The sequence below is a fragment of the Anabrus simplex genome, chromosome 6 (genome assembly GCF_040414725.1).
Source record: "Anabrus simplex isolate iqAnaSimp1 chromosome 6, ASM4041472v1, whole genome shotgun sequence".
Taxonomy (NCBI): Eukaryota; Metazoa; Arthropoda; class Insecta; order Orthoptera; family Tettigoniidae; genus Anabrus; species Anabrus simplex.
Window position 1 is genome coordinate 6,697,677 of NC_090270.1, and position 21,469 is coordinate 6,719,145.

Sequence of the window (21,469 nt, forward strand, 5' to 3'; positions counted from 1 at the left end):
TAACAATTCAAAAGACCAGAGGGGCACAAATGCAGACTGGAATTAAGCAGTGGGCTTCAAATGTTATTTTATTATTTAATGGGTGGAAATGTTAAATTATGGACAATTAATAAATTTAAAATACATTACACAATTTAGGGCAATTTTTAACAATAAGTTTAGTTAGAAGCCCGGTCTAGAAAGCCAAGAATAACGACCGAGAGGATTCGTCGTGCTGACCACACGACACCTCGTAATCTGCAGGCCTCTGGGCTGAGCAGCGGTCGCTTGGTAGGCCAAGGCCCTTCAAGGGCTGTAGTGCCATGGGGTTTGGTTTGGTTTTAGTTAGAAGTTATTTACGAGATATTTGATAATATCACATATGATATTTTCCCAAGACTGTACCACTAAAAGGAAACAAGGGTGGGGAAGACCATTTTAGCTTAACGTAAATCCATAAAATGAATGCATAGTTCGAAGATAAGAAAACGATTTTTAAAATTGGAAACTTAAAATTTACTTCACCAACATAGCGAGTATATTGATGAATGATTAACTTGTGAAGGGTGGTATGAAAATCTGACGCAAGGACCGGTGCTGGGTTTTTTGTACCCTAAATTTGTAACCCCTTTATTTGAAAAACCACTCATAATCTATGTACATTCAGACTATGGTGCTTTCGATGATTTATTAACTCGTGTACTGAAATAAACCGATGCACTTGAACAGTTTCTCCACTGATGTTGGCCAAATACAAACATCCAATCCCTGAATGAGAGGAAATAAGCAAATGTGGCTAAAATCCCCGACTCTACTGGCAATCCAACCCAACTGAAGCCCATGATACTGAGAACTCGTCCAAGAAGATGGGTTCTGTCACCTATTTGACTGCAGAGTCACAAATGCTGGGGGGCTGTACCTTAATTAAGGCTACGGCCGCTTCCTTCCCACTCCTAACCATTTCCTGACCCATCGTCGCCATAAGACCTATGTGTGTCGGTGCGACGTAAAACAACTAGCAAAAAAAGAAAAACGTAGGTCACACAGGAGATCTTGTCGCTGTTTCAGCACTGAATAACATCCCCGTATTAACTGACGCTCCGATCTCGACTCCTCAGTAAACAGCAACCAAATGCCTGACCAACAGAAAAGAGCGTGGGAAACAACGCTACAGCTTAAGATGGCCTGTGACCCGGCAGGTTGCCCGCGCGGCTTGGGTCTAGCAGCTTTGAACTTGCATTTGGGGTGATATAGATGTTGATTCCCATAGGGAATCTGAAATATTTGTCCTGAATGAGCAAATTTATAATACCAATATAAATGGTCCGTTATTGGACATTATAAATTTTCCAGCTAGCTCATTCTTGGTTGCCAGCGCTTCGCCCTCGTGTGCTAGGGTGGGCTCATCAGTTGGTACCTAGCACACCTACCAATACGCTGGCTAGTGCGTACTATGGAGGCCACTGCGTAGGCTAACTGGAGCCACCGGCAGTGCCAATGCACTAAGAGACTTTGTCTCATCACTAAAAATTGATGCCTGCTTGGCCATCAGATGATATAGATGTTGATTCCCATAGGGAATCTGAAATATTTGTCCTGAATGAGCAAATTTATAATACCAATATAAATGGTCCGTTATTGGACATTATAAATTTTCCACCTAGCTCATTCTTGCTTGCCAGCACTTCGCCCTCGTGTACGCACTAGCCAGCGTATTGGTAGGTGTGCTAGGTACCAACTGATGAGCCCACCCTAGCACACGAGGGCGAAGCGCTGGCAACCAAGAATGAGCTAGCTGGAAAATTTATAATGTCTAATAACGGACCATTTATATTGGTATTGCATTTGGGGCTTGAGCTCCACTGTCGGCAGCCGTGAACATGGTTTTTCGTGGTTTCCCACCTTCACACCAGGTAAATGCTGGGGTTGTACCTTAATTAAGACCACAGCCGCTTCCTTCCCACTCCTAGCCCTTTCCTCTCCCATCATCACCATAAGACCTATCTGTGTCAGTGCAACATAAGCAAAACCAAAAAAAAAAAACAATAATACCATATCAAAAGAAATTTTATGGGTGAAATATCTAAACCATTCTGAATAAACACAGGTGTAAAGCAAGGTGATGGTTTATCTCCACTCCTATTCAACTGCATTCTGGAGAAAATAGTAAGAATTTGCACTGAAAACCTGAAAGAACACACGCTATCACCAGGGCTCGGATTCGAGCATATTAGCATATTTTTTTCCTGAATAGTACACATTGAAAGAAGCCTTTAGGTAGTATTTTCATCTCTCTGGGACCAACAGAATTTAAATTTATCGAGCATATAAATGCATAAAACCGCAGTTTTCAGAATAGAAGCATATAAATGCATATTCTTGTGGTTTTCGTCTAAATAGTTTATTTTTCTTCGAATTCCCCCCCCCCCCCCCGAATTCAGGCCCTGACCATCCTTAAGGTTCTAAAACAGAAATAATTATTGAAAATCCTATCTGTTGCGAATAACAGAACCGCAGGTTTTTCAGCATTTAGTGAAGTCATTCACACGCCCTAATTGGCCTCTGCCGGATTAGAGTGCGACTCGTCAGATAAGCGATGGAAGCCCCAAGCATCCTTTCACTTTGAAATGTGAGGTATTAATAGTGGTGTGCCTATTCTGGGAACCAGTATTGTTTAGGTGGCTTTTCCCATGAAGTGGGGGAAGATCCGACCCGGCCAAGTGAAGTTTCTGCATTCTACTCTCAGTTCTCAGTTCGTAATCGTATCCGTACGTACCTATCGAGTTCTTGTGATTTCCAAGGGCGCGATGCCTAAAGTTAAGGAATCTCTGAGTGTTTTACTCCGACGATGTGCAAAGGAAGACCCTGACTCCTTTTCTACTGAGGGGAAAATTCTTTTCTGCAAAATGTGCGAAAAAGAGGTAAGTTCTTATTGACATTTTCACATCTACGTTCTTAAAGATATTACTGGTCAAACGGTTGAAATTTCAAGTAAGCCGTATGTGCAGCATACGGTGCCTATCTACTAGGTAAGTAGAAAGAAGTCTAAGAATTCGTAGTGTAGACCCGTTAGATCCTCAGATTTTACATTTCCGAGACGGAAATTGACGTTTGGATTTGCTGGTTTTTCGTGGGATCGTTAAGAGGGTGCTCGTATTTCTACTGCAATATTTGAAAATAATTTCATAGTCCACAATGCTTTATTTTTGTTCATTCAATGTATTTTTTCTCACTTATGCGTACCTAACTATTTATTTTCAGATCAAGATTTCAAAGGGTTTTCAATTTTCTCAACATAAAGCCACAAGTGGGCACTCAGAAAAAGTTGAAGAATTTAAAAAAAGGAAATCGAAGAAACAAGTGCTGATACAACCTTTGTTCAATCAGCAACAGCACTCGGACGAGTTCTCTTCCAGAGAACCCCTCTACAAGGTCGAACATGCTGAGATTAGAGCTCTCTTCAAGGACTTTGCAGGAAGAGAGTTGCCTCATGAGTCGACCCTACGTAAAAATTACGTTTCTTCAGAGTATGAAAAGGTATTAATTCATGCTCGATTGCCGTATTCCGCATTCTCGTTTAAACAATTTAGAAGTAATTTTAACATGGATCTGGCTCTGTCGTAATGAAGGTAATCTCTCGATAATACCTTCATTCCATGAAGAATATTCATTCAAGTACTTTTTTCACCAGGTTCTACACGCAATCAGGGATGACATCGGTAGCCACCCAATTTGGTTATCTATCGACGAGACCACAGACAGTTGTGGAAGATACATGGCCAGCGTTATTGTTGGAAAACTCAATTCCAGTGAACCGGGGAAGGGCCACTTAATTTTGTGCAGGGAGCTAGATGTGACAAACCATGGTACCATTGTGTGAACAGCGCAAGCAGCTCTGCGTAAGTATATTTTTGTTAATTTATTTTTTGAGCATTTTGTCAAAGAAGAATAAGTACAGTCTGGCTATAATTTCAATGCATTCTACGTATGCTCAGTGAAGACTCTGATAGTTAAGTATCTCTTACAGTCGTACGACATGTCAGAATCCCATTAACTGAACGGTTCACCCTTCATTTTATGCATTTCTGTTTCAGGCTTGCTATGGCCAACCTTTTCAGATGAGGAGGTAAACAAAGTACTCGCATTGGTGACTGATGCTGCTCCCTACATGATTAAGGCTGGGAAGAGCTTCAAGCTTCTCTAGCCTAAGATGTTACATGTTACTTGTCTTGCCCATGCGATGCACAGAGTTGCTGAGGAGCTGCGCGAAAAATCACCCAGCGTGAACAGCGTCATTTCCTCAGTGAAGAAATTTTTTGTCAAGGCTTCTTCTCGCGTCCATGCCTTCAAGACGATGCATCCAGAGCTCCCTTTACCTCCCGAGCCCATATTGACGCGACGGGGAACTTGGATATTGGCTGCCTTGTATTACGCTGAAAATCATAGGGCAATTGAAGAGGTAAGACTAGTTGAAATGTTTAAAATCTTCTCATTTTCGAGGTTTTCTCTATCATTCTTTTCATATATTTTATCTTTACTCCATCATACGGCACCTAATTTTGTAATTGTCTCAGTTATTCTCCTCGGCTAATGCTTTTCATTTATATTTTTTCCAGGTGATCAATACGTTTGATGAGGTGGACAGCAAGTACATCGCGAAAGCTAAGGCTGCTTTTAAAATGAAGGGCTTGATGCCATCCTTGACTTTCATAAAAGCCTACATGAGCGTCATTCCTGAGGCCATCCTAAAGTTGGAATCGCGAGGGATGGAGTTGGTTGAAGTGGTCGCTACAATACAAGGAGTTATCCAAGAAGCCTACTCGTGGCCTGGAGAGACTGGGAAAACCGTGAAACAAAAATTGGAGTTCGTGCTGGCTCGAAATCCCGGTTGGCGTGCAGCGTTGGACTTGGAGAGGATGCACCGTCAGAGGATTTTCCGAACTACTCTGCACAAGAAGCAGCATCATTCAAGACCTGGCATGTCAGTTGACGTTGAAAGATCGTTCTCATCATTAAAACTGACCCATGTAGCGGTCAGTGCCAAGTTATCCCGGTAGCTCTTGATTTCTTCTCAGGGTATTCCATTTTCCGCTCATAAAATCTGTGATTTTATATTGTTAATTATTTTACGTGGTTTCGGATGAGAATCAGTCCGCTGGGATACGCATCACGGGAGTATCTACACGCTCAAGTAAGAACCTGTGGCCGATAACTTCAAAAGGAATCTCTTTCCATTTGTGGAACTAATCAATTGCTTATATCTACAAAACTTATTAACTAACTTACAAACTAGCCGTTACCCAAACAGAAATTAAGACACAGTCACTTACTAAAAGAAAAATAATAAGAATATTTATTGAATAAATAATGTTCAATATAAGATAAAGTGAAATCTGGGTAGTATTATCTGAGTAATATTTAAGCATGAAGGATTAGAGTCAGCGCTGGCTCAAATAAAATAAAATAATTAAACCTTAAAATATTTACATTCTTTCTTATTTAATGTTCAAATTCATATTAATATTTACTTCAATATTCGTAGCCATGTTCCGAAAAGTAATTGATTTTCTCCAATTATATTCAAGAGATCACTGAGCAATCACGGTATCAATAAAAAAATACTCGTTGTGAATACTGTCACGCTAATTATTTAAATTATTCTCACAACATTTAAGACATCTCGCTGAGATAAAATGAATGGTTTGCTAACTTGAAACGTAATATAATTAAATGGGAAAAAGTCAGATTGTAAATGTAAATCTGCTCATATCTTCACGTAAGTATTTCCCATACAAACTCTTGCGTGAGTATTATATCGTAAAAGTGTTCTCCAACTTTTCCATTCATAAATCATAATCATTCATAAATATAAACTCTGATTATTTGGTCACATATCTCGAGTACGCACAAATAACAACTTACGGGCTAAGACAATACCTCCCTAAAGCCTACGACATATGGCTCCTAACTAACCATTATCATATTCTTCATATTTAAAATACTTCAATTGAAATCATAACTGCATGAAAAGAAATAAACATCTATCTAACCATTCATGTAGTTTCCAATCCACACACTCCTCTATCAACGGCTCAATGTGCTTTAGCAAACTGCTCTTTTTCATTATCTCATATGTATACGAGCTACTCAACTCGTATGGACAGTATAGAATGAAATTATTACGTATTATACTGTAACGTCACCGCACCAAAGAATATCAGATGTATACTAAGTCATGAGCCTAGTGAACCGTATATTAAAGTACTCTCTTATACTTGGTACCTGCCATTTACCAATATCAGATAAATACAACTGTCACGATACACAATTCTACCATAATACATGTCAATCTTACCTTAATATGGTCATCTGCGCGATGTTCACACTTTGACATATTCATTCCAATATGGCACAGAAACTCACCTCGTAATTCTAACACAACGTTCCCTTGGCGAATAGCAATTCTTACTCTTTCCGTAGAATATAAACAAACCTCTATACTTCAACTATTCATCAATATACTCCAATAAATGATCACATTTCAACGCCATTCCAACATACATTAACATAACACTGGCATACATATTTCCGTATGTATATAGCCAATTACACCCAAAACTACATGCCAAATATTCTAGAATTGCCTTGTAAAATACGCATTTAATAACCTTTATCTTAAAAACAGCAGTTTGAGTTCAATGTCCTCTTTCTATGAAGAAAGGAATACGTAACTTGACAATATTCATCTGTATCGCGCAGGTAATTCGTGACGTAATCTATGTACAGGTAAGCGAGATTAATCGAAATTTCACTAGTTAAATAGACTCATTGCTACTAGGCCTTCACAAGTAACACTTATTTCTTTTATCCAAGCTAGTTTCTACTGTATGTGTGCAAGTGCGGTAGCCTGTATATGTCATAATAGAATTCTAAATCTACACTTCCATCTTATCTTATAGCCTTAAATATCTCACACTTCACTTTATATTTCACACACGTTCTTAATTAATTCATAAATATCACCAAATATTCAGCACATGCCGAGTTAGATTGAGGGTGCAGATTACAAGAAACTACTCTACTAAAGAAATGTATGGACTTAGCTCGTCAGTTGCTACGTTTGGTCTGGTTGTTGCTCCATTCCTCGGTTGTAGTTAGACCCTCCGATAAAATCTGGATCTCTGGTTGGATAGCATGTTCCTGGTCATCAGCTGGTCACATGGCTCGCCGGTCCACTCCTCATCGTCCGGTCTTTTGGCTGGCCGGTGCTCATCCTCATCATCCTGTCCACTGGTTGGCCGGTCCAATCATCATCAGCTGGTCCTCTGGCTCGACGGTACATATCCCCAGTTCAGTCCATCATGTAGATTTAGCAGACAGTCATCATTTCGAATCTGCAGACAACGAAGAAAATTCCTTTTGCGGAGCAATCAGTCATGATATATTCCATATTTCTATTACTTATTGTAAACGACGAAGTTTTCTTCGGTTGGAAAAATTTCTCCGTAAATAGATATTAAGTTTACTACCGCAGGGGTAACTATCTTCTCGTATGAAATTATCAGTTCTGAAGTATGGTGAGTTCCTTTTTCTTCAATCGTAGAGTGGCTGCTCACGAATCCAAGTCAGACGTATCTCACCACAAGTTATTTATTTCTATAATATTTCGTCTCCTTTTTCTGGCATACGTCGGTGAATTATTTAATCGTATGTTATCGCCGATTGTAAATAGTTAATATCCTCCTCAGTAGTTTAGGATATTCTTCAGTAGTGAAGCTTCGCTCGTATCTGCGTCTTACTTCTGCGGATGCAATTTTTAGAGTATATTCTTAAACAATCCTTCCGCTGCTATATTTTTTTAAAACAATTCAAAATGAGCCTCTACTGTTCTGCAGTGTCTTCCAAATCAGTCCGTTCCGTGACGTGCATAGCCTCCTATTTGCTGTATTAATAAGAAGTTCATTGCCTTAGTAGATCGCATGGGCCATACCTTCCTACGCCGCCATTTTGTAACTGGTCTACGAGATGCGAACGGGCACAACTGATTTAAGAAAATCATTCAAAACTGAAAACATAGAAAAAATTCTTGTTGTACAGAGCAATGCAGATCTACTTCAATGACTCGCCTAATTCTGAACATCTTGTAAATGAACTTATATAAGAAAACTTCTCATATATATATATATGCCTACTTGAAACTTGAATGTGAGTATATCGCAGTGTATCATACATACAATTAGAAAATAAAGCTTGTATATAAAGATATGTTATTGGTTTTTTTAGTTTCACTTTCCTTTCTATAGTTTTTAACGGTGTTTTTCGAGCATATGTGGAGATTTTATCGAGCATATCGATCCGAGCCCTAGCTATCACCAATAACTCAGAAGAAAGAAGAGAGGTGTTGAAATAAACAGTCTAGCACTTGCAGACGATTTTGCCATACTTTCAGAAAAATTGAAAAATGCAGTAATACAAGTCAATTCCTTGGAAGAGAACATGTTTAAGAATTTCTGTAGGAAAACCCAAATTTATAACAAATATACCTCAAAATAAGACACTACAAGACAGTAGTCAAACTGGAATACTGTGACATTTTCCTCATATTGACGTTGATAATAACCACCTTTGCTTCATGGAGAAAGGAATCTGCATCTATAATTATCTTTATAATGTCTAAATGAAATGTTGTATGGCTTTTAGTGCCGGGATATCCCAGGATGGGTTCGGGTCGCCAGGTGCAGGTCTTTCTATTTGACTCCCGTAGGTGACCTGCGCGTCGTGATGAGGATGAAATGATGATGAAGACAACACATGCACCCAGCCCCCGTGCCGTAGGAATTAACCAATTAAGGTTAAAATCCCCGACCCGGCCGGGAATCGAACCCCGGACCCTCTGAACCAAAGGCCAGTACACTGACCGTTCAGCCAACAAGGGAATGTGACGGAACAACAACATTTCAGTATAGTAATTTATTTAAATGAAAGAATTAATTTTAAAACTTGAGAAAATGAAGCAATATTTCTAAATTCACAGCATGATTTATAACGAGATGGAAACTCGATATTTAAAGTGGGATACGACTAAAGTCGTACAGACGCAACAAGCTTACATTGCCCATCACTCACTCTCTTGCCTTGAACATGCGCATTTCACGCTAAGGATCGTCACTGATATTCACGACAGATGCGACAGCTATTCTATCGTACATTCGGAGTTACGAAATTAATCTGAACTGTTTGCTGTGATAATTTCAAGATTGGAATTACAGATTCTTGATCATATATTTATTGATTTTATTAATTGTAATTTATGCATGCTTGGCCAAGAATAATGTATAGTATTATGTTACAGTGCACAACATTAAAGATGCTATTTTTCTTTTTGCTAGGGGCTTTACGTCGCACCGACACAGATAGGTCTTATGGCGACGATGGGATAGGAAAGGCCTAGGAGTTGGAAGGAAGCGGCCGTGGCCTTAATTAAGGTACAGCCCCAGCATTTTCCTGGTGTGAAAATGGGAAACCACGGAAAACCATCTTCAGGGCTGCCGATAGTGGGATTCGAACCTACTATCTCCCGGATGCAAGCTCACAGCCGCGCGCCTCTACACGCACGGCCAACTCGCCCGGTCATTAAAGATGTGCATATTTTTTAGTCTGTGTTACATCAAGATGTATTAATATGTGAGGCACCAGGACAATGTCAAAGTATACTGTAAAAGTTCACCTGATCACCTGATCCCAGCTCTACACAAGTCCTTACTTTTATGTGCATTAATACAGAATTCTCTTTCAGGTTATTTTCTTTATTTTTATTCTTGTGTACATATCATTTACAGTTGGCGGAGCAGAAAGAATATTCGGAATATGAAATTGATATTATACCTTCAAATAAATCAAGGTACTGTAGGACATAGTATATCTTCAATTAACAATTTCAAGCCACATTTAATGTTGATCATGTGTCTAGATCTCACTTATTTGAATTTCTGGATGTTAGTCTTCAGTAATATTAATTTCAGTGTTAAACAGGTCAGGTAAATTAGGATCTTCGAACCAACAATTATGCATCGAGTGTAATAATATTTGTAATATTATTGCTGAATAGAGAGAAGTAAGTTAATTCTATTTCAGAGTATTCAGCAGATTTAGCAGATTTGTACAGTAACTTTTATTTTACAGGAGAATCGAGGACAGCATTAGCTACATATTGTAACGTGTTGGCGGGGTAGATAGATAAATAAATTAGTACAGAACCTTGTAGCGTCCTATTCTAAGATTTATTCACTCAGCACTACAATTACAGATTTACACACACACAGACGATAGCTGAGCTTACTACTTACACACTTACACGGTTCGCGCTCTCTCTCTTAGCTTCTCATATTCCATCTACAATGACACACACAGTACACTCTCTCAGCCACTCAGTCACACTCGTTAGCGCTGTCACGGTCCACAGCCTACACGTCAGTCTCACAGGTCGGGATAGTATCCGCTGTTTGCTCAATCCGTCGAACCCCGTTCGCAGTCTACACACGTCGTCACACAGTGTACCCTTCTTCGCTGCTCCTGAACACCCAAGGTTCTTCTCTAGCAGCCGGCCACAAGGGACTTACACACACACGACGTCAGGGGAACAGGAACGAGTCCTCGGCTCCAACAGGCAGATACTCCATCAGGCTGCACTCTCCAAGGCCATCACTGACTGCGCTCCAGCGAACTCAATCTCGCTCTCACTCACTCACTAACTCTAACTCTCACTGACTGTCAGAGTTGGGTCGTTCATGAACTAACTAGTTCATTTGAACGACTCTTTTATTTGAACTAGTACGAGTTCGTTCAAATAATTTGAACGGGTCGTTACGCAAGCACACAGCATGTTAGAGGACGAAGACCTAAGCAAGCACCATCTATTGTAAAATGTACGTACTAGCTGGCACCTCTTTCATTTGAATGACTTCGTTCATTGAACAAAGTGGCGCGAGAGCTGATTCCATGAAGACAGCACAAATGAACTACCTCGTTAATTTGAACTACAAAATACGCTCGCACATAAATGGCCAATGGCGTGCCGTGTTAATGATCACATGAAAGCACATCTCCTCTCACACTTCTCAACTGGCGGCGGCGCTGTGCATTGGGTACTTGTTTTCTGTTCGTGCTAGGAGCTCCGAAAGACGACAATCAAATTCCAAGTTCGCAAAATGTCGTACCGGTACTTGCCTGCTAGCTATAAATGAGCTCGTGTTTGTTCGAGTCCGGTTTTATGCAAAATACGGTCCACAATACACACAATGGGGTGATAATATCGCTGGCTTACCTCTTAAAACATTACGAAAAAAACAAAAACGTGTTTATAGTCTAGCATTTGCGTACTGTAAGTGTTCTATAATACACGACAGTTGTGGGAATTATACGCGGGCACTGGCATATAAATACTTTGTCTACACACAAAATAATCAATGTCAACAACATGAGGCACAACGAAATCACACACACTTGGAGCGGAGTAGCAAAATCATGATATCACATGGTAACCGACACGAGACTACGGTATTGTATTCAGTACGCATAGGTTATCTTATGATGAGTGTATTGGCGTAGAAGAATAATCAACTAAAATAACAACATATGTTAAAATTGTTCATACCACATAGAAAACGCTCATAAATTTCAAAGTGCCCAAATACGACAGCCTCTTGTCAGAAGATTTACTGGCACGTAAAAGAACTCCTGCGGGATAGAATTTCGGCACCTCGACCTCCATGGAAACCGTAACAATAAATGGGGGGCCGTAAAACAGTTCAGATATTACTGTTCATAAAATAATAGCTGCTCAACCCTTTTTCCTTTTCCTGTGAGACGATTCTTATTCTCGGTTACTATCTGTCCTGCCCCATGTGTATGATGTCTAAAATGAGATGAATGTAGTAGTGGTTAAAATTAGGTGGTGATCGACAGAAAACTATAGAAGTTCATAATTTCAGTCATCACTCCCCTTATTACAATGTAATATTAATGGAAATATTAAGGCAATTCGATTTTACACACCAATAGAGCAAATCAAAATTAACGGGCTTCTGATAAAACACCTGCATACATCCTACCGTCAGTGGGTAGGGCCTGACACATCCCACTTTGATGAGTGCAGTGTCAGGCATAACGTTTTATAGAGTAAATAATTGTATAGACTTATATCTAACACTATAATATTAGTTAGTTATTCGGGAACATTCCTTATTAATAGGACGTTTCCACAGGATTCGTCTTCCCCAGCTCTTTAAAGCTGAAAAGGACAATTATCATCTTAGAGAAATGTTTTCCCGTGGATAAAACAGGTAAATCGCTTCTTCTCTCTCAAACAGCTGATTCATACGCCCCTCGAACCGCCGAGCTTAAAATAGCGTTAAGAGGTGCGGTGCGGTTGAAGGCTATATGGTTTGTCGTTCATATTAAGACCTAAGCAAGCACCAGCTATCGTAAAATATACGTACTAACTCGCGCCGCTATGCTGTTGCTAAGATGCTCATAATAAACTACCTCGTTCATTTGAACGACAAATAAGCTTGCACAAGAATGGCCAATGGCGTGACGTGTTAATGGTCACGTGACAACACATCATTCACACTTCTCAAATGGGAGAAAGGGAGTTATACAAAATGAGAAAGCTTATGTGTCTCTCCGTCTGTTAGATACCATTTCCTTACTTAGGCAGACGGGCGGAAGCATTGTGTAGCTGTTTTCTGTTCGTGCTCATAATAAACTAACTCGTTCATGTGAGCGAAGTGCCGCGAGGGCTGTTTCTAGGCCTATATCACGCTATGAACTACCTCGTTCATTTGAACTAGTTCATTTGAACGGCTCAAGGCTATGAACGGTATTGATGAACTAGTTCGAGCAAATGAACTAACTGGACCAATCCCTACTGACTGTCACTCCAAGTTACTCCTCTCCTTATATACCTGTTCTGGGCCTTCCAGAACAGTCCGGATGCTAGATGTATCCAGGAACCTCGCGAGATAGAAGACTCCAGATTAATAGTCGAGTAATTTCCGTCGTCCTCTGTTTTGGGACCGCGGACGGAGGAGAGAGGGCCGGCCTAGCACCAAGTGTTGCTCGTGACTGGCGCGCTCGAGCGTAAGAGGGCTGGGGCCGAAACGATGACGCCCCCGGCGCGTAGCGACTTGGCATGGCGAACGCTATAACATTTACAATATTATTGAATCTTTATCCGGCTCCATGGCTAAATGGTTAGCGTGCTCGCCTTTGGTTACAGAGGTCCAAGGTTTGATTCCCAGCAGGGTCGGGAATTTTAACTATCATTGGTTAATGTATCTGGTACTGGGGCTGGGTGTATGTGTCATCTTCATCATCATTTCATCCTCATCATGACACGCAGGTCGCCTACGGGTGTCACATCGAAAGACCTGCACCTGGCGAGCCGAACATGTCCTTGGACACTCCCAGCACTAAAAGCCATACGCCATTTCATTGAATCTTTGTGCTTTAGGTGGATGAGTTATTGAATCTACTGTATGTATTTTTGAAGGTCTACAAGTATTGAATCTACGTGTTTATGAGTCTACGAGCTACTAAATTGACATGTTGTTTAAGGTACATGTTATGTTGCATTGATTTTACGAGAGGTATTTGTTGAATAGAGTCTTTGAGTATAGAAATAAATAGATTGCTTGTAGCAGTGAAATACGAAAGGTAATAGAATGTAGCAACCTTCGATATTAATCAATGAATATTAGAAGACATATGCCGAGTTCTGCTCTTGTTATTTATTACAAATGAAATAGCATATGGCTTTTTAGCGCCGGGAGTGTCTAAGGACAAGTTCGGCTCGCCAGGTTCGGGTCTTTTGATTTGACACCCATAGGCGACCTGCGCGTCATGATGAGGATGAAATTATGATAAAGACGACACATACACCCAGCCCGCGTGCCAGCGGAATTAACCAATGATGGTTAAAATTCCCGACCCTGCCGGGAATCGAACCCAGGATCCCTGTGACCAAAGGCCAGCACGCTAACCATTTAATAAAAATAATAATAATGCTATTTGCTTTACATCCCACTAACTACTTTTCCGGTCTTCGGAGACGCCGAGGTGCTGGAATTTAGTCCCGCAGGAGTTCTTTTACGTGCCAGTAAATCTACCAACACGAGGCTGAAGTATTTGAGCACCTTCAAATACCACCGGACTGAGCCAGGATCGAACCTGCCTAGTTGGGGTCAGAAGGCCAGCGCCTCAACCGTCTGAGCCACTCAGCTCGGCCGCTAACCATTTAGCCATGGAGCCGGACTATTTATTACAGATGTATTTCCACAAGAATCTAAGCAGAATTGATCCAGTGTGGGTGTATTGTAATTTTGTGGGATGTACTTTATCCATTCTAGGATGATGCCCCATTCTTCTCATTTTATCAGTATGTTGAGATGATTTATTCTTTACTTGATAGTACGACATTTGTTTATGTTCTTCGAATCGATCTTTAATCTCACGTCATTTCTGCATTGAATTGAGTATGTTGTTTGAGAAAGGGAAAATCTCTTTCATATTTCACGAGTATCTTTATGTTGCTGCCATTGAATTAACATTAATTTATAGTTGTTCAAATGATATAGACCCTAACCAGAAGGTGAATACTGACCGATGTAAGGATATCTCTTAGAACCGTGGGTAAAGGAGATGAGAATCAACCAACTCAAACTCATTCGGACCAATTTATATCCAAATTCAATCATGTTATTGTCAATTACAATCAAGATTAACTTATATCATGGTGATATGTATTAAATCAGTTATTAAGGTGATATTTAAACCACCATTTATGGCAATGTTTTAAATCATTTTCATGATACTTAAATATTAATTTGAAGATTTATTATTTATGATTGAGTCAGTGTTAGACTATACAAAATTTCAAATGGACTAACAATTAAATACAGTGGAACCTTGGATTGCGAGCATAATTCGTTCCGGCAACATGCTCGTAATCCAAATCGCTCGTATATCAAAGCAAGTTTTCCCACAAGAAACTATTGAAACTCAGATGATTCGTCCACAACATAAAAACATTTATTCGCTTAACATTTCTAAAACAAAATATAACGTAAAAACAATTAAACTGCACTTTACCTTACAACAAAATCATTGTTGGTGTGAGGGAGACGAGAGATGACATGAGAAGAGTTACTGTGTAGCACGAATTTCACTAACGGAATCACTGCTATTGGTTGGCTCATTGGAAGTGTTTTCTTTTCGTACAACTTTAACGAGGAACCTGTCTAATGACTGTTGCTTTTGCCTCTTTTTGAGGATTTCACGAAAATGTGACATTGCATTGTCATTGAACAGATTCATCCACTGTAATCATCTCTTTCTTCCGACCGAATTCCTTTTTTGCCTTCTTTTCGTTCACAGGGCCCATCGTTGCAGAACAGTTATATCACAGATGACAGAAACAAAACATGTACATTCGTACGGTGTTGACTATGCGAGCGAGGCACGCCAACTGAAGTCCAGCGCGGGAAATGATTACACACACTTTCCCAGGAAAGAGAGTGGCAGGGGGAGGGGAAAGCAAAGGCACAAGGGGGGTGGGAACGTACGTACACGTGACGCTCGTATTGCGAAACCTCACTCGCTTATTAAGTCACAATTTATTTAAAATATTTGCTCGTCTTGCAAAATACTCGTAGACCAAGTTACTCGCAATCCGACGTTTCACTGTATTTGTAAATGCAATTGTATTTACGGACATGTCATTTTAAACGTCATTGTTTAGTTATGCCATTGTTATTACTAAAGACTGCCATTCTTCTCATGTTATCTTGAACAATGTACATTGTGTCCTCCAACAACAGCAAATCTTATGTAAATAAACCAGCCATCCTATAACTTATTTAAGTTTTTTATTTGTTAGAAATCCTCTACATTCCTTCATAATAATTAATTATTACCATTGCAGGAGATACCTGTCCGTCTCAGGTATATTTTATTCTTTTACGATTATTTTAAGATTGTGGTGAAACTGTCATGAGAACCTACTCATAACTAATCTCATTTTGTTCCGTATTGAAGGTAACAATAAGTAAAATTCTTTCAAGAATAAAATTTACTGTGTCCACCTATTCAATACAATTATATTCTGTAGTGATTAAATCCTACATGAATTACAAACACTAATTTAGGAACATGTTTCGCCCTAGTTTTGGGCATCTTCAGCCTAATAATAATCTTAAGGTCAAGTCTTTAAACCTATTAAACATTAGAACTTAAAACTAAATACAACGGTCTAATGCTAAAGAAACAAAAAGTTGTGCTTTAGGTGATATTTACATAGTTTACAATGTGTACAAGGAAGCAATTGAAATTATCTTATAGTGACTAGAAATTATCCAAAGCGTAAATTGGAATTCCTCCTACTGTATGGATGAAAGTTTATGCAAATGTGTTCACACTGACTAGAAACTGACCACAGCGTAAATTGGAACTTCTCTAACTGCATGGATGGAACATTAGGTTGAAGGTTTATACAGTTGTGTTCGTTCAAAGGTGGTTATGGTCACCTATGTCCTCAACCACATTAAGGTCAATAATAATAACAATGTTTACTCAAGATCTGGTGTTTATAGGTTAAAATGTACACAGTGTGGGTTCACGTATCTTGGTCAAACAGGTAGAAGCTTTTACACAAGGTATCTGGAACATTACAATGCTTCCAAACATAACAAGTATTCAGCCATGAGCCAGCATATGAGTGAAACGGGACATAAATTCACCTCAATAGAGAAAGATTTGACAATCGTTAGAAGCCTAGATAAGGAGAAGTTAATGAGTGGGACGGAAAACTTGTACATTTATTTGGAGCAAACTTATAATAAAAGCAATAATCTTAATGACGTCATTGACAACAAAAATCCGTTATATGAGGCAACTCCAAGGTTAATCCAGGCTGTAAGTCAGAATAAAGTCCCCAGTATGTTTCAGTCATAGCACGCACGCGCTCCAATTGCCACATGTAATGCTGGGACCGCCCAATCCAATTCAAGTAATGCCTCTCTGGCAATAACACAGGTGCACAAGTTAAAACTCACTCCCCTTTCCCCTCTACGCTCCACCCTCCGTTACCACATCAATACTTCACTGGAAGTAACAGGGTTAGTCGTTCAGACACAACCGGAACAAGTGGATCCAGCTAACATCTGACTGGACGAGTAAGTTCATCCACTTTTATGAGGTATAACACTTTCATCTTTACAATTATTGTGTGGGCTCTACATTCATCATTCTAAATTTCTTTTTTTCTCTTATTCAGTTACAGACAATATTCATAAATCCTCTGAAGGGTTGAACAATGCACCAACGGGAACATTAATGCAACAAGAATGGCACAAAATTCCAGGAATCATTTTATCAGATGAGCACCTGACTAATGAATAATATTAACAATATATTCCAACATACACATTTTAACCTATAAAATATTACCATCCAACCATGCTTCTTTCTAAAGGAATATTCAAACCCAACAAGACGGCATTATACCACAGTTCCGGTTTTGTAACAGTATACTTACGACATTTTGAACGAACACATCTGTATAAACCTTCAACCTAAACTTTCATCCATACAGTAGGAGAAGTTCCAATTTACACTTTGGACAATTTCTAGTCATTGTAAGATAATTTCAATTGCTTCCTTGTACACATTGTAAACTATGTAAATATCACCTAAAGCACAACTTTTTGTAAGTTTTTTTAGCATTAGACCATTGTATTTAGTTTTAAGTTCTAATGTTTAATAGGTTTAAAGACTTGACCTTAAGATTATTATTAGGCTGAAGATGCCCAAAACTAGGGCGAAACATGTTCCTAAATTAGTGTTTGTAATTCATGTAGGATTTAATCACTACAGAATATAATTGTATTGAATAGGTGGACACAGTAAAGTTTATTCATGAAAGAATTTTACTTACGGTGAACATATTCCTAAAAAAAATATTAATTTAGATAGAATATAATTGAGGAGTTGGATGCAATAACAGCGTAAGTAGATTTACGTTATTTTGAGAAACAGAAGCTTGAAGTTTATAAATGTTCTGAGTTAAAAGTAATATTAGGAATCAACCTGAATTTCATTAAAAGACGTTTGAAACAGCCAGGAAATGTATTTCCCAAAGAATTTTATTGATCTGTTAGCATATAAGAAAGACAGAGTAATTTAAAATTTCCTTTCATACGCTGTTATTGCATGAAGAGCAGGAATATTATATTTTGCCATACACCAGTATTGATCAGGGAGATAGAAAAGCATGATCACCCACTATAGAGGAACAAAAGTGGCAGTTTATCACACCTCAGTTCTCAAAAATGTCTAAATGTCATTAAAATAATTGTCAACTAAGAAAGGTAAAAAATTAGTTTATTCGTTATATAATATTCACCTTTTTCGTTCTTTATTGAGCAAAGGGCCGATAGAGGTTTGTTACAGTGTTCTCCCCAACTATAGTATTAGGCTACGGTAATTCCCCACCTTCCCCAACAAATATTTGAAATGTTACAAAATTAGAAACATTGCTTTCTGAACAACTTTTATTCCTATTTTCATTTAAAAAGTGATGCTCTAAACTTAAAAAATGAAAAGAAACCAAAAACATATCACAAAGTATGTAATTAGGATTTAGACATTGTATGTCTTACTTGATTAAAATACTTAAATACCGCATCATTGACCAAAATCAGGATGATTCACCTTTCACATGCTCCATTAGCAGACTCTAGGAAATCATTACGCACACATGACTTTCACACACCACTCAAAATTTTCAGGTTTTAAGTATTTCATTAGTGAAAGAACATCAACCCTTTTGTCTGCACTAGCCACAAAACCTTCTCTTGCGCTCGCTGACATCTTCTCTAGCCAAAGAACTGGCAGCAACTGAACGTGCCTCTCGTGAAGCATGCTTCATGCAATAACAGCGTAGCGCATGGTACTGGTTTTAGTGAGCTCCTGACCTTTATCGGCACCCTAGCGAACTAAGACCTGGACTAGGTTGTAGTGAAGGGACCGAGAAATCCAAAAACGGTATTTATGCAATAACAGCGTAAGTAGACTTACGCTGTTATTGCATCTAGGTCCTCAATTGGTATTATGATAATCCGTTAGTGTCTTATGTACTTCAAAGTGTCGAGTGCTTTTCGTGCAAGTGTATTTTACAATAATCTGTGTTTGCCTTCAGAAATGTTTGGCGGGATCTTGGAGAATAACGAAAATTATAAGTGTGAGAGATGGAGCAATCTGTATACCGTTACACAGAGGAAATATTGACTTGGAGGGATTAGCTGGGTTTGTTACACAGTGTTTTATACTACCAACCCTTTCCGATTCATGCTGTGGTTGTCTGTTATCAAGCAGACTACACCGAACTGAAGCTCGTCCAAATAGGTTAAACATCAATGTTTAGAGTCAATAGAGTTTTTACACTTGTGTTCTTAAATGGGTAAAAACCTATTATATCTTTAGTGTCTGAATGTTTCATTATTAAGGTTACCATCATTGTGTGAAGTGCTGTTATGCCATATGTCAATATTACATTAGCATTACCAGGGCTGTTCATTGTGCTAATGTAATCATTTTGGGTGTACTTGGGCTGAGTGGCTCAGACGGTTAAGGCGCTGGCCTTCTGACCCCAAGTTGGCAGGTTTGATCCTTGCTCAATCCGGTGGTATTTGAAGGTGCCCAAATACGTCAGTCTTGTGTCGGTAGATTTACTGGCACGTAAAAGAACTCATGCGGGACTAAATTCTGGCACTTTGGTGTCTCCAAAAACCATAAAAAGTAAGTTAGTGGGATGTAAACCCAATAACATTATTATTTCGGGTAAACTTCCCTTTCAATTGGCGCTGAATATAAGAAATTGTCCACCACTTCAAAAGTAAGGCAAGAAATTATGTTTCATAATTCTCAGTAGAGGGAATAATTTGAGGAATTTTGCACCTCAATTTATTCTTAAATATCAAAATAATGTTATAAAAGTTATTTTAACGGTTTAATCATGTGTTTTCATCTATCCAGCGAATTGAAATCTAACAGAAAAGGTTATTTGACTAATTGAAATTTTCAAATAATCAGTTTTTGTTCTCTTTTTTCTAGTCTAATGTTTGTGATTCTAGTTGATTATATGTGGTGCTTACTTTCATACGTGAAAAGGTTATTTTTCCCTATGATGTTACATGTATCATGTTCAATTACTGCCGTTGGTATATGTACGTGATATTTACGTGTTAGCCAATGCCAGCAGTCTGGCTACTTTGACCGCCATGAATTTTTTATATTACTGTCTGAGGATTGTAGTCGGTCTTGGTTTCATGTATCTGATTGTAAAATGTTATCTTTGTCAATATGTTTGCTTGTTATGTGCAACAGTCATATACTAAATAAATACATATAAGGATGTGCATGTTGCAGATATATAGAGCATGAGAAACAGACTTTCTGAACACAGTGTATGCACTTCATGCAGTCTTGGAAATCACAGTACATTTCAACATAAAGATCTGCACCCGGGGTGTCTGGTTCCCAGCTACAGTCCAGGAACATCTGACAAAATACACAACGACAGGCGAACAGAACTATCACACACATGAGCAATGTAATTGAAACTATTGGCAATGATGTGAAGTTAAAATTGTTAGGGATGGCGTGATCTTCAGTTCAGTTCAGCACCACCTTCAACTGACCCATTGAGTGGCTGAAGGTAATGTCTGCATACAAGAGGGAAGACCCCAATCACTGGTCAGACGACATCTGTGTGGGTTCGGTAACAATATGTCCCGAGCAAGCAATGCCCAGTGCTCCCCCAGAAAAGAAGGGACACTTTGTATATTTGTACTTTACACGTCACACATTAGTTGTGGGTTCTATTTCTCTTCTCTGTTCCAGGCTCACCATTTGTATCCCACGGAGTACCTGGTCGCATAGTAATGATTCTCCTCTTCATTGCTGTAATGTTCCTGTACACATCATATTCGGCCAATATTGTAGCTTTGCTGCAATCGTCAACAACTTCGATCAAAACACTTGACAATCTACTACACAGTCATCTGCATCTGGGCGTCCATGATATCGTCTACAACCGACATTACTTTAAGGTAAGTGTTGTACTGGACCTCACAACATTGATCATGACAGAAAAAACCTCCACATTGTCGAGAGCTTCAAGCAGCTGGGAACTCAACTGATACAAAATGCAGGGCTGGACACAGACTACAAGACAAGGCCAGTGAAATGAATTTTTAAGAAGTATGATAGGAAAGACAAGAAAAAGCGGAGTAAGAAATGAGGAAGTTGGGAAGAAAATTGGAATGGAAAAGCTTTATGAAAGAATCATCTCTGTGCCATGGAGGGCCCATGAAAGGGTGGAAGATAAAGGCTTCCATTTTGCCCCCGGGAATTAGCCTGGTACTTATTTTGG

At 39.1% G+C, this 21,469-nt stretch overlaps 1 protein-coding gene across 1 annotated transcript in view; it reads left to right on the forward strand.

The window, feature by feature from the left end:
• The window catches only part of LOC136875451 (ionotropic receptor 75a-like), a 120,999-nt gene that overhangs the window by 72,291 nt on the left and 27,239 nt on the right, over positions 1-21,469 (forward strand). Inside the window, exon 8 of the mRNA XM_067149001.2 lies at positions 20,938-21,146. Within this exon, the coding sequence (XP_067005102.2) occupies positions 20,938-21,146 (209 nt within the window). The remainder of the gene's footprint in view (positions 1-20,937; positions 21,147-21,469) is intronic.